The sequence below is a fragment of the Saccopteryx leptura genome, chromosome 1 (assembly GCF_036850995.1).
Source record: "Saccopteryx leptura isolate mSacLep1 chromosome 1, mSacLep1_pri_phased_curated, whole genome shotgun sequence".
Classification (NCBI taxonomy): domain Eukaryota; kingdom Metazoa; phylum Chordata; class Mammalia; order Chiroptera; family Emballonuridae; genus Saccopteryx; species Saccopteryx leptura.
Window position 1 is genome coordinate 391057255 of NC_089503.1, and position 13774 is coordinate 391071028.

The 13774-nt window shown below is 60.8% G+C and overlaps 2 protein-coding genes across 2 annotated transcripts; one reads left to right on the forward strand and one right to left on the reverse strand.

The window, feature by feature from the left end:
- The first annotated feature begins 1849 nt into the window (after positions 1-1849).
- Positions 1850-6368, forward strand: POU5F1 (POU class 5 homeobox 1). The gene is made up of 5 exons (XM_066361477.1): positions 1850-2266; positions 4865-4979; positions 5298-5428; positions 5684-5842; positions 6041-6368. Exons 1-5 carry the CDS (start codon positions 1850-1852, stop codon positions 6302-6304), a joined length of 1086 nt encoding a protein of 361 aa, XP_066217574.1. The 3' UTR covers positions 6305-6368.
- Positions 6369-8176: 1808 nt separating this feature from the next.
- TCF19 (transcription factor 19) lies at positions 8177-13721 on the reverse strand. Its single transcript, XM_066361478.1, has 4 exons — positions 13581-13721; positions 12693-13203; positions 9070-9622; positions 8177-8509 (listed from the first exon to the last, which is right to left on the reverse strand). The coding sequence occupies exons 2-4, from the start codon at positions 12928-12930 to the stop codon at positions 8500-8502; spliced, it is 801 nt and encodes a 266-aa protein (XP_066217575.1). The 5' UTR covers positions 12931-13203; positions 13581-13721; the 3' UTR covers positions 8177-8499.
- Between the last annotated feature and the right edge of the window lie 53 nt (positions 13722-13774).

Below are 13774 nucleotides of genomic sequence, written 5' to 3' on the forward strand. Positions count from 1 at the left end.
AGAGAATTGTCATATAACCGTTCGAGAAATTGCAGAGAGGTTAAATGTATCGAACACAACAATTGGACTCGCTAAGAAGCTCGATATTTGGGTCCCGCATGAATTGAAAGATTTACCTAACACAACGAATCAATATTTATGATATGCATCTCAAGCGTAATAAAACTGACCCTTTTTTGAAAAGAATCATCACTGGTGATGAAAAGTGGGTCATTTACAGTAACATCATTTGAAAACGATCATGGTCCAAGCGTGATGAACCAGCACAAACCACATCTAAAGCTGAATTGCATCAAAAAAAGGTGGGACGACAAAGGTGTTGTGTGTTTTGAGCTGCTCCCAAGAAACCAGATGATCAATTCAGATGCTTACTATCAACAACTAATGAAAGTGGATGAAGAATCAAAGAAAAACGGCCAGCCTGACCAGGTGGTGGCGCAGTCCCCTGGTCAAGGCAAAAATGAGAAAGCAATCCATGAACAATTAAGGTGCCATATGAAGAACTGATGCTTCTCATCTCTCTTCCTTCCTGTCTGTCTGTTCCTATCTGTTGCTCTCCCTCTCTGTCACAAAAAATAAAAAATAATAAGAAAAGAAAAAGGGCCAGATGACAAATCGCAAAGGAATTGTGTTCCACCATGATAATGCAAAGCCTCACACATCTTTAGTAACTCGTGGGAAATTATTGGAGTTTGGTTGGGAAGTGATGTCACAGCCCTGACCTGGCACCATCTGATTACCATTTATTTCGAAGTTTGCAAAACACTGTGAATGGTAAAACTTTCACAAATGTTGATGGACCTTAAATCACACTTGGTTTAGTTTTTTGCTGATAAGGACCAAAATTTGTATGAGTCCATTGATTGGACTCATGAAGCTGCAAGAAAGATGGAAAAAGGTCATTGAACAAAATGGAAAATATATAATTGATTAAAGTTTATTCTTTGTAAAAAAAAAATTAGTTTTATTTCACACTACAAAACCGCAATTACTTTCTTGCCAACCCAATGGATGTTTGGGTCCTAGGGCCCCTGTGAGGGGCTGTCTGATCCCTCTGTCTGGGAAAGGCTGGGGAACTGGGGCCTAGTCAGCCCAGAGCCTGGCCCCTAGAAGAGGAAGTGGGGGTCAGTCCTTGAGTGGGGTCGGTGAGGGGGCTGTGGAGTGGAAGCCTCGGGGTGCGAGGGGTCTGAAGAAAGACCTGTCTGGCAATCTGCCCCGGATATGGGGTGGAATTTAGCAGATGGGCACCGGGCATCCACAGCTTTGGGGTGATGGAATCTGGCCGGTGGCGGGCGGGGTGAATGGCCTGGTTCCTGGGCTGGGGTTGGGGAGGGCATGAGGAAGGAGGGTAGTCTCCGCAGTCCTCGGCACATACACCATACGTGTTTTGGGAGCTGGGCCCCAAGGAGGAGATGATGCCAGGGTCTTTGGGGAGGGGTCAAGCACCCAGGCTCCCGAGGAAGCTGGAGAAGGCGTTGAGGGGTCCCAGACAGCTCCGAGGTGTGTAGAGCCCGAGGGAGCGCTGGGCAGCCGGGCAGAGAGTGGGGAGAGGACGTCTGAAGCGGGGGGCCTGCACCCAGGGCCTTGGGGGTTCGGCCGGGAGAGTAGCCTAGTTGGGGCTCCCGGGCCACCGCCCCCCCTTCCACAGACACCAGCGCCAGTAGCAGCAAACACATCCTTCGCCTCAGTTTCTCCCCCCACCCCCACTGCCCTCTCCTCCCCCACCCGGGGGCGGGGCCAGAGGTCAAGGCTAGTGGGTGGGCTTGGGGAGGGAAGAGGTGGCGAGCAGTCCGTGCCTAGGCGAGGAGCCCTCCTTTGCCAGGGCCCCGGCTTGGGGCGCCGTCCTTCCATGGCGGGACACCTGGCTTCCGACTTTGCCTTCTCACCCCCGCCGGGTGGTGGAGGCGATGGGCCGGCAGGGCCGGAGCCGGGCTGGGTTGACCCTCGGACCTGGCTGAGTTTCCAGGGCCCACCTGGCGGGTCGGGCATCGGGCCTGGGCTGGGGCCCGGGGCCGAGGTGTGGGGGATTCCGCCGTGCCCCACGCCGTACGAGTTCTGCGGGGGGGTGGCCTACTGCGGACCTCAGGCTGGAGTGGGGCTGGCGCCTCAAGGCGGCCTGGAGACCCCCCAGCCCGAGCGCAAGGCCGGAGCCGGGGTGGAGAGCCACTCCGAGGGGGCCTCCCCGGAGCCCTGCGCCGCCCCGCCTGGGGCCGCGAAGCTGGACAAGGAGAAGCTGGAGCCCAGCCCCGAGGAGGAGGCGAGCGAGGTGCAGTGGGGCTGGGGCTGGGGCGGTGGCCGGCGGGCAGGGGCGGCCAGGACGGGGGGCGTGGGGCGGCCAGGACGGGGAGAGCGGGGCGTACCGCTGCCTAGGCCTGGAGCCCGGGGCCCGGCAGCCGGCGGGGGCGGCGCCGGGCCGGGGGAGCAGAGCCCCGGTGGGAACCGAGGCCAGAGTTCTGGGGGAGCCCCCGGGAGGGGAGTGGGGGCCTCGGGGGGCCGGGGGCTGGCCCGAGCCGGCCTGCCTTCCACCCAGCCGTCCGTTGTCAAGTGTGTCCCTTCCACTCACTAGGCCTGACCAGGGTTCCCTCCCTCCGCTCGCCGTCCAGCCCTCGACCCAGGTCGGGGTTTTCGCCCCTTCTCCCGCCGTGAGCCCTTCGTAATGATTTGATCCGTATCAGACCCGAGCGCTCGGCCTCCGGGGGAAGCGTGGCCCGAGGGTGAGAACAGTGCTGACCCGGGGTTATTGTTCCTGCAATTCGAGGGTGTGACCGGTTTGCGATAGGGGCCCCTGCCTGGGCGGTGTGTGGACCTTTGGAGGGGGTCTGCCTCGCGTCAAGTTCAGGGCTGGTCTGCCCCGGGTTTCCGCCTCGGGCGTGAGCCCCCTCCCGGGTGCGGGGCGCACACCCGGCACCGTCTGGCGCCGAGGGCTCGGCGGTTCTCGAGGGCTCGGCGGTTCCCCGGAGTTGTGAGCAGGCGGGAAAGTGAGGGGATTCGGCTCCAGGCCGCTTCCCGAATGCAGGGTTTGCTGGGGGACCGAAGACTTTCCCCGTCCAGCCCTGCTGGGGACTGTTAATAAGGATGTACGTTCCCAGGACGCTGCAGAGACAAGTGTAAGCGATTAGGGGTCAAGCACGCAGCCTTTCCGCCTGGCGGGAGAGGTGGTGGAGTGGTTTCAGCCGAGCTGGTAGCAGCCCCTGCACTCGGGGCAGGAGGCGACTGTCGCCGAGCCGTGAATGATAATGGCTGCCAATCGCGGGCCCTTTCCCAGGCGCCTGGCTGTGCGCCCCCCGGTCTGCGCCATGACCTCATTAACCGCCGCAGAATCTCCTAGGGAGGTATTATGAGCCTATTTCATGGTTCTTAATTGCTCAGTGATGTGACCTGGGCTTTACCTTCTTTCAAATCCCTGAAATGTGGCGGGGGACAGCGGCGAGGACATTTACGGGGTTTTTGAACCATTGGCTTGAGCAGAAGAAGCTGAGAATGGAAGTCAGCCTAGGTGAACTTGGTGTGATTGATTACCCTCGGAATACTACTTCCCTCAAAGCTTCCAGGATCTCACAAAGGACGGACTCTTCTGGTTTCCTGGGCCACTGGTCTTCACTGGAGTGCCCCCCCCCCCCCATGGCTCACTCCCTCAGTCCATCAACCTCTGTTCTGTCTACCCTTCCTTCCACTCACCCACCCTCAAGGCCTGAGGACCCTGTGGACTTGACGGCTGCGCTTCCTGCCTCCTGCTGGGATGTCTCCCTGAGCAGCCGCACCTCACCCTCTATCACCAGTAGTAGTTCAGGGCCCAAACCAGGCGCCCTCGTGCCTCCATCTCCCTACATCCGTTGCTTTGGAAACGCTACTCTCTTTCCGTCGAAATAAATAACACCCCAAATCAATACTTAACAACCAGCCCCGTCCCAACCACCGCTATCTGTGCCCAGATAACAACTGCATTTGCCTCCCTAGTAGTTCCTAGCCTCACTTCCTCCTTAGTCTTTTGTCACCAGGCCAACCGGAGTGGATACCTTAAAATGTGAGTCAGCTCATTTCACTCACTGCCACATGCCTGCAGGGTCTGCCTAGCTCCACCCCCTCTGATCTCCTAGCTCCTCCCCCTTTTAGGTCCTCAGCCCACTCATCAGCTTGGGCCCCTGGCCTTGCTGTTACTCGGCCTGTGCCTGCCAACCTCCCTCCGTCTGTTTTCTCCTGGGCTCTTTCCCTTTGCTCAGAGCGCTCCATCTTACTGCCCTGTGTGGGTCTTCCATGGCACTTCTCACATACTGGATAGTGATTATTTGTCTGCGCATTAGAATGGAACTTCCATGAGGCCCAGGCTTTTTGTTGATGTTGTGTAGCTGTCGGCTTATAAAAGGTGTAGAATAAGTCAATAAAGGGTGCTTCAGTATTGTTAAAAAAAAGAAAAAGAAAACTGAGCATCTACTTTTGTACAACGCACTTTATTCATACCTCTCGTGACACCTGTAACTTTTTGCGGTGTGTGTGTGCATATGTGCACGCTGTCACGGTCTGGGACCCTGCAAGCAAGCTGGGAGAGTGAGGGTGTTGACATGGAAATCAGAGACATAGTATTTGTTTCTCTTGAGCGGTTACTTGTCAAAAAGTTTCAGCAGGAGCTTCCCTTCCTCCTGACCTGATGGTGACTCCATTGTGCGTGGTGCCCTGCAGCGCCAGATGCGTGGCTTTCTGGGGAGAACGGCGTTTGTGATACGTTGTTGCAGATGTTGGGCGGGCAGCTTGGACACAGATACGCCCACAGACCTCAGACCTCTCTTTGATACCCAGTTGGGGCGGGGTCGACCATCGGTGTGTTTGTGTTCTTACATGTCCTCTGCCATTTTAAATGCTGTCCCAGGACATGAGAGCTCTGCAGAAGGACCTCGAGCAGTTTGCCAAGCTCCTGAAACAGAAGAGGATCACCCTGGGATACACCCAGGCTGACGTGGGGCTCACCCTGGGGGTGCTCTTTGGTGGGTCCCCGTCAGCATGTTCTGACCCATGAAACACGGGACCGCACCTTCAGCGGAACATTCCTGAACATGGGCCTTTCCTACCGAGGGAGCGAGGGGGACAGCGTTCCGGGGACAGGCTCTGCCCTCCCCCATCCATGAATGAAGAGGGGAGAGTGGGCGGGGGAGAGATCCTTGGGCCTTGAGCTCCCTCGGGGACGCAGGGGGATTCTGGTGAAGGGTCTTGTGAGGGCAGGACGAGCTGATGACATCTGGGTCTTGGGGTCACGAGGACCCTGCCTGCTACCCCTTTACCTCTCTGTCAACCCACCTCCCCAGGGAAGGTGTTCAGCCAAACGACCATCTGCCGCTTTGAGGCCCTGCAGCTCAGCCTGAAGAACATGTGTAAGCTGCGGCCCCTGCTGCAGAAGTGGGTGGAGGAGGCTGACAACAACGAGAATCTGCAGGAGGTGAGGCCCCGCCCCGGCGTGGCTCCGCCCCCACCGAGGCTCCGCCCCATGGCCATTCCGCACCGCTGGTCTAACCCTGCCCTGGCAGGCTTCCTCTCCCTCTCCCTCCAGCCACCCGGCTCTGGGGGCCCATCCATCCACCCAATGCCCCTTGGCAGTCTGCTCTTGAGTCAGTGACCTCTGGTGCTGCTGCAGAGCAGGCTCCCAGCTTGCCCTCCCATCTCCTTCCTTGTCCCCCTCTCCCCACCCGCCCAGATATGCAAAGCGGAGACCCTGGTGCAGGCCCGCAAGAGAAAGCGCACGAGCATTGAGAACCGAGTGCGGGGCAACCTGGAGAGCCTGTTCCTGCAGTGCCCCAAGCCCACCCTGCAGCAGATCAGTCACATCGCCCAGCAGCTCGGGCTGGAGAAGGACGTGAGTGCCTCCTCCCGAGGGCCCGTTTCCCTCCAGGCCCCCCCCCCCAGGGCCCCCTGCCCACCTCCCCGCTTCCACCCCCTCCCTTGCGCTGCTAGCTCTGACTCCTGGCTTTCCAACCGTTCTTGGATCTGTTGGTTTGGGGCCCAATGGCTGACCTCCTGGAGCGGATGCCCGACTCACTCTCCCCACCCCCAGGTGGTCCGTGTGTGGTTCTGCAACCGGCGCCAGAAAGGCAAGCGATCAAGCAGTGACTATTCTCACCGAGAGGATTTCGAGGCTCCCGGGCATCCTTTCTCGGGGGGCCCAGTACCCTTTCCTCTGGCCCCGGGGCCCCATTTTGGTACCCCAAGCTATGCAGGCCCTCACTTCACTATGTACTCCTCGGTCCCGTTCCCCGAGGGTGAAGCCTTCCCTTCCGTGGCGGTCACCACCCTGGGCTCTCCCATGCCTTCAAACTGAGGGGCCCGCCCTTCCCGGGAGAGAGGGGGAGAGCTGGGGAAAGAACCCTGAGAGTTGTTCCAGGGCTTTGGGGCGAAGGTCTTCCTTCCCTAACAGAATTGGGAGCACCAAGGGGGTGGGGGTGGGGCAGGGAGTTTGGGGAGCTGGTTGGAGGGAAGGTGAAGTTCAACGATGCTATGCTCTTGATTTTAATCCCCTCACATACCCCTTTGATTTTGAAATAAAGAAGCCTGGGACACAGCAGGTGGATACTTCTGTCTTTGGTTTTACCCTCCTCTAGTTACTGAAAGGGTGGGCCTATTATAGGGGCATACCCAGTAGTGGACAGTGACAGCTGTTGGACAGACCCAAATGACCCTGAAGCCACAGGCCAAGCCTGGTTGAGTCACACAAGGTCGGGGAGGGCCGAGCCTGGAGCCCAAGTTTATTCGTAGAGCCTTCAGGGGCAGGAGCTGGTTCTTAGGAGCCCGTGTCGTGGGGTTTCGTGAGATTTGAGAGGAACGCCTTGTTTTCGCCCACAAGCGTGGTTACTGCGGAGCCTGTCCCCCCAGGAGCCGGTTTCCGCTCTCCCCGTTCCAGCCTGGAATTCCTCCATGGCCTCAGGCTGAGAAATCAAGACTTGAGACACTTCTTTCTTGGGCACGGCACCCTGGTCAGGAACTCCGTCCTGTGCTTTCTCGGTGCCAGGGTCCGTTCGGTTTGCGTTCAGGGTTTTGGCCTACCCTGCCCACGAGGGACTCGGCTGACCCCTCACACTTGAGTCCTGGCTCTACTGCGACCGTGTGGGGGTCCTAGCTCCGGAACTGTTTCCTTGGTGTGGCAAAAACTTGGGTTGGTAAGGCTAGGTACAAGTGCAGAGAGGGGGTGGACGTACAGCTTGCCAGAGGCTGTTTCACTATACGGCTTCCCCGGGAAGAACTGAACACGCTGCTTTGACAGCATCTGGGCTTGGTGTGGGACTCACCGACGGAGACGGAGATCGGTGCACCGCGGAGGGGCTGGGTGGGCCATGCAGGACCCAGCCTGCACCTGCTCCGGGTGGTTTGCCAGGTTCTCTCCCCTGGTGGTACACACGTAGCTTGTACTGCACTTTAGTTCTGGTTTTGGTTTGTTTTTTTACAAATGGAAGGCAAGATCTTCCACCAGTACAAAGATTACATCTCATTTTATCGCTGTGGTCTGGAACTGAACCTGCTGTATCTGAGGTAGGCTTGTTCTTGTGAAGCTTATAAAAGTCCTGCCGCCTACATGAAACCCACCAAACATCATCTACCTAAATTTTGACAGTCAGAGAGAAGGACAGATAGGGACAGACAGACAGGGAGAGATTAGCATCAATTCTTCGCTGCAGCATCTTAGTTGCTCATTGATTGCTTTCTCATATGTGCCTTGACCCGGAGGGCTCCAGCGGAGCGAGTGACCCCCCCCTGCTCAAGCCAGGGACCTTTGGGCTCAATACTATGGGGTCAGGTCTATGATCCCACCTCTAGCCAGAGGCCCCGCACTCAAGCTGGTGACCTTGGGGTTTTGAACCTGGGTCCTCCGTGTCCCAGTCCTACGCTCTACCCACTGCGCCACCGCCTGGTCAGGTTCCATCTCCCCAATCGTAAGGGCAGTGGGTGTTTGCTTTGACACTAGACTGCTTAGTTACCTGGGTTCCTCTCCCCGTCTCCCATCTCTAGCCCATCCCGGACATCTGCGCCGTTCCAGTGAGCAGGCTTGTATTTCTCTGCCTTTTCCCGCTCACCTCCCCTTCCTCTGAGAATTCACGTTTCCCAAACCTTTCCAAGTCCACTCTCAAGAACTGAACAGCAAACGAGTATCAGACTCATAGGATGAAGAAATACCTAGCGATGAATGAATATATCCATTGTTTATTTGGAAGTAAACCTCTGAAAAGCCAGGTCACAAACACAGCCGGCAGGGACTGCCCACAACGTCAGGGAGCCTAGGGGGCGCCCCTAGGTTGTCCCAGAATGCCTTCGGTGCTGCCACCCAGGTGGAGAACTCACTGGGGGTCTGGGGCTTACATCTTCTAGTGTCCATCACAGCAAGGGTCAGGGCTGTAGGGAATCCCAGCTCACTGGCAGCTCCTGAAGACGGCATTAGCTTTGGTGGGAAGCCATCTCTGTCACCTTGGCCAGGGGGGCCAGGTCCAGACCTTGACTCCACAGCAACGGACCCTGGACCTGGAGTCATTCCCTCCTGGGGAGGCAAGAGAAGGAGCACTTCTTAGGACCCACTGGCATTCTACTGTGTCCACCCACAGCCTGGAGGGGCCAGCTCTATCCTCTGGCCCCTTGCTGCCGTGGGCCTTAGGTCTGGACGCCCATGTGACACCCTGGGCCCCGGAAGTCAGCCTCCCTGCAGCCTGGATACCACAGGCCACACAGACGTCACATCCATCACACTGAACCCTGGCTACTTCTTGGGGCAGGCAGCAGTACGGGGGGCCGCACGGGGCTCCCCGCCCCCCACTGCAGGGGGCGTGCTGGGGACGCTTCCTGGGTACTTCTGAGCATGCCCACGTCGATTTCCAAAGAAAGTGACAAAAACCGGGGTCACTGAAAACCTATAGACGCCTAGAACTTTTCCCAAGATGGTGATAGTGGACCCAGAGAGATTCACTCGACCGATGGTCAGCCTGGTTAGCAGAGCTGACCCAAGTCTTGCCATTCCAGCCTCGGGTCTCGGTCCACTGACCACACCGAGGCTCTAGAAAGGAAGTGTGAGGCATGAAACGTGGAGACGAGCTCTCCACTTACCCGCGGGGCGCCGGCAGGGTCTCCTCTACCCGGAGTCTCTTCCTGGGCTCGCCAAGCGCGGACGGGCTCTCGGGGGCCTCTCCCTCATCGTCCAGTTCCGCCAACACGCGGTGAGCTGACTTCCTCCGGTTTCTTGGGGTTGGGTTAGAAGGGGCGGTCCCCCCTTCCCCGGGGGGAGCGAAAGCAGGCAGGGCCTGCGGTGCGCCCCCACTCCGAGAGAAGGTGAGGGGCTGGGGCTGGAGCTTGCTGAGGCTGCCGATGGAGTTGAGGATCAGTGTGGCCTTCGGGGCAGGGGACAGGGCGCTGAGGGGGCGCTGCGGGGCCCCTTCGGGGGGCAGCATGGGCTGGAAGCCGGCCCTGGTTCCCTCTCCCCTAGACCGTGGGATGGTAATGGCAGCAAAATCTTGAGGTTTGACTCGGACTTGCTGAAACATGAAGTAGAACTCCGAGGGGCTGGTTCCTGGGGTCCCTTCAGGGCCAAAGGTCAGAAGGTCACCATCGCTCAGCTCCAGCCTGTGACCCCTCGGGAGTCGGACGTTGTTGACCAAAGTCCCTGTAGATGGCGGGGCACCAGACAGGTACGGGGAGGACAAAGGCAAAGCATCAGTGAGGAGTAGGGACGTGAGGGGTCCTGGCACCCGCCATCAGACCCTCACATTCCAGGTCCCCCAGCAGGCGACATCAGGAAGTTAAGGTCTTTCTGAGCTGGGGACAAGTTTATTTCTTATGCCCGTCCACAGAACACGGAGGGAACAGACCCTCCCCCCCAACCCCCTCCCCCCCGCTGAGGCCCAGTCCTCAGACAGGCTCACTCTCCTCTCCCACTGCAGGTGGGCACGGCCCCCCAACCCCCCAGGCCCAGTCCTCAGACAGGCTCACTCTCCTCTCCCACTGCAGGTGGGCACGGCCCCCCAGCCCCCCAGCCCCCCAACCCCCCAGGCCCAGTCCTCAGACAGGCTCACTCTCCTCTCCCACTGCAGGTCAGCACGGCCCCCCAGCCCCCCAGGCCCCCAGGCCCAGTCCTCAGACAGGCTCACTCTCCTCTCCCGCTGCAGGTGGGCACGGCCCCCCAGGCCCCCAGCCCCCCAGGCCCCCAGCCCCCCAGGCCCAGTCCTCAGACAGGCTCACTCTCCTCTCCCACTGCAGGTCAGCACGGCCCCCCAACCCCCCCAGCCCCCCAGGCCCAGTCCTCAGACAGGCTCACTCTCCTCTCCCACTGCAGGTCAGCACGGCCCCCCCAGCCCCCCAGGCCCAGTCCTCAGACAGGCTCACTCTCCTCTCCCACTGCAGGTCAGCACGGCCCCCCAGCCCCCCAGGCCCCCAGGCCCAGTCCTCAGACAGGCTCACTCTCCTCTCCCACTGCAGGTCAGCACGGCCCCCCAACCCCCCCAGCCCCCCAGGCCCAGTCCTCAGACAGGCTCACTCTCCTCTCCCACTGCAGGTCAGCACGGCCCCCCAGCCCCCCAGCCCCCCAGGCCCAGTCCTCAGACAGGCTCACTCTCCTCTCCCGCTGCAGGTCAGCACGGCCCCCCAGGCCCCCAGGCCCAGTCCTCAGACAGGCTCACTCTCCTCTCCCGCTGCAGGTCGGCACGGCCCCCCAACCCCCCAGCCCCCCAGGCCCAGTCCTCAGACAGGCTCACTCTCCTCTCCCACTGCAGGTGGGCACGGCCCCCCAGGCCCCCCAGGCCCAGTCCTCAGACAGGCTCACTCTCCTCTCCCGCTGCAGGTCAGCACGGCCCCCCAGGCCCCCAGCCCCCCAGGCCCAGTCCTCAGACAGGCTCACTCTCCTCTCCCACTGCAGGTCAGCACGGCCCCCCAGGCCCCCAGGCCCAGTCCTCAGACAGGCTCACTCTCCTCTCCCGCTGCAGGTCGGCACGGCCCCCCAGGCCCCCCAGGCCCAGTCCTCAGACAGGCTCACTCTCCTCTCCCACTGCAGGTCAGCACGGCCCCCCAGCCCCCCAGGCCCAGTCCTCAGACAGGCTCACTCTCCTCTCCCACTGCAGGTCAGCACGGCCCCCCAGCCCCCCAGCCCCCCAGGCCCAGTCCTCAGACAGGCTCACTCTCCTCTCCCACTGCAGGTCAGCACGACCCCCCCTCCCCCAGGCCCAGTCCTCAGACAGGCTCACTCTCCTCTCCCACTGCAGGTCAGCACGGCCCCCCAGCCCCCCAGGCCCAGTCCTCAGAGAGGCTCACTCTCCTCTCCCACTGCAGGTCAGCACGGCCCCCCAGGCCCCCAGGCCCAGTCCTCAGACAGGCTCACTCTCCTCTCCCGCTGCAGGTGGGCACGGCCCCCCAGGCCCCCAGCCCCCCAGGCCCCCCAGGCCCAGTCCTCAGACAGGCTCACTCTCCTCTCCCACTGCAGGTGGGCACGACCCCCCAGCCCCCCAGCCCCCCAGGCCCAGTCCTCAGACAGGCTCACTCTCCTCTCCCGCTGCAGGTGGGCACGGCCCCCCAGGCCCCCAGCCCCCCAGGCCCAGTCCTCAGACAGGCTCACTCTCCTCTCCCGCTGCAGGTGGGCACGGCCCCCCAGGCCCCCAGCCCCAGTCCTCAGACAGGCTCACTCTCCTCTCCCACTGCAGGTGGGCACGACCCCCCAGCCCCCCAGCCCCCCAGGCCCAGTCCTCAGACAGGCTCACTCTCCTCTCCCACTGCAGGTCAGCACGGCCCCCCAGCCCCCCAGGCCCCCAGGCCCAGTCCTCAGGCTCACTCTCCTCTCCCACTGCAGGTCAGCACGGCCCCCCAGGCCCCCAGGCCCAGTCCTCAGACAGGCTCACTCTCCTCTCCCACTGCAGGTCGGCACGGCCCCCCCAGCCCCCCAGGCCCCCAGGCCCAGTCCTCAGACAGGCTCACTCTCCTCTCCCACTGCAGGTCAGCACGACCCCCCAGCCCCCCAGCCCCCCAGGCCCAGTCCTCAGACAGGCTCACTCTCCTCTCCCGCTGCAGGTCAGCACGGCTCAGACTCCGTTCCAATCCTGGCTCCACCACTTACCAGCTCTGTGGCCCTGCACAAGCTCACGTCTTTGTGCCTCATTTTCCCTGTCTGCAAAACGGGGATATCAATGCTCACCTTAGCCGTTCAATGCGGCTAAGACAGTGCCTGGCTCAATAGGAAGCACTGAATAAATATTGCCTACTAGAATGACTTAACCCTCCTGCACTCTGCAAACACACCTCGCCAAGTCTTCTGTTTTTACCGTCAGGGAAACCAAGTCCCCGAGACGAGGGGTGATGGGTCTGAGGCTGGCTGTGACCCCCTTCACGTCAGGGAGTAAGGTACATGCTCGTGCCACTAGAACATAATCCAACCTATTATAACTGCCCTGAGACAGGAACAAGGGGCCTCAGCAAGTCTGGAGACGGAGTCAGGTCTGAGCTTGGGCCCCCAAATGGCCAGAGAACGTCACTGATCTCTCCCCGATGCTGCCTCAGGCTTGGACCACCTTCCAGCCCCTGTGTGAGCTGACCGGGGGCCTGCAGAGAGCTTCTGACACTGCACGCTGCTGGTGGGAAGACCAAGGTCCGGACTTCCCTTGTCCATCCAACCTGATAGGGAGTTCGGGAGGCAGGCTGGCTCCCTGCGGAGTCCCTTAATCATTTCAGCCCCCCAACTGCGCACGGCTCACCTTGGCTGCTACGGTCTTCCACGCTGACCCTCCAATCCTCACCCCGGCGCTCAGCGTGCAACTCTGCGTGGACTCCAGAGATGAAACCGGGCTCCTGTTGAGGCCGCAGGGCCACATCACACAGGTCGGCCCTGCAGCCCAAGCGATAGGTGCAACCCGCCCCGCTTGGGGGGTGGAACGTGTAGAGGTCACCGCCCCGGCCACCCCCTATGCGCAGCAGCTGGAAGCAGGGCAGCATGGGCGGAGCCCGCTCCACACCACCTCTTCCACTTCAGGGATCCATCACCGTTCCCACTCCTGGGCCAGGCACGGTGGCCGTGGTCCACTTGCACACTGGAGCTATGCGCTGTGCAGTTCCAACTTGGAGCCCCGTCCCTGAGCGGTGCACACGCAGAGTGCAAGGATCCTAGGCGTGCGATGCAAAACTGGCTGGAAAATTCAGGGAAGGTCCTGGCGCAGTCCCAAACCGAACAGGTCCGATGACACCTTTAAGATGAACCGGGTCCTCAGGCTGCAAAATAATTCGGTGAGCCTTCAATCGGTGCGAGGCAACAGACCATTAGGCGGTTTCTGGGGAATGCAAACTCGTTGTGTTTAAGAGGGGGGCTCCTACTTCTCGGCCCTACTAACTTGTCACCTCTGTATCGAGAGAGAAAAGAAGCTTCCTCCTGCCAGACCCTGCTTATCCGAGTGGCCAGCCCTGCTGCTCGCCTGCGCCTCGCTCTCTGGCCGGCCCCTCGCTTCCCTGCAAATGGGAATTCTCCAGAAAACTGGGTCTAAATCCCGGCTGCCCGGCTTCTCCGGGTGGGGCAGAAACCGGGCTCCCCGAGACCGTGCAAGGCAAACCCAGCCTTCTCGCTGCCCTCCCCAGCCCAGTGTCGGGCCTACCTCGCGGTGCAGTGTCGGAGTGGTCTCTCCAGGCAGGGCCGGCCTGTGCGGCGTCCGGGACCCTCGGGCTCCCCGGCTGTTTGACAGCGAGAAAGCCGGGCCTGGAGGGGCGTGGCCTCCGCGCGCGCGGGCAGCGCCGACCCCGCCTCCGGCATTCCCGGGTACGAACTTCGCGCCAGCGGGCCCGCCTCCCC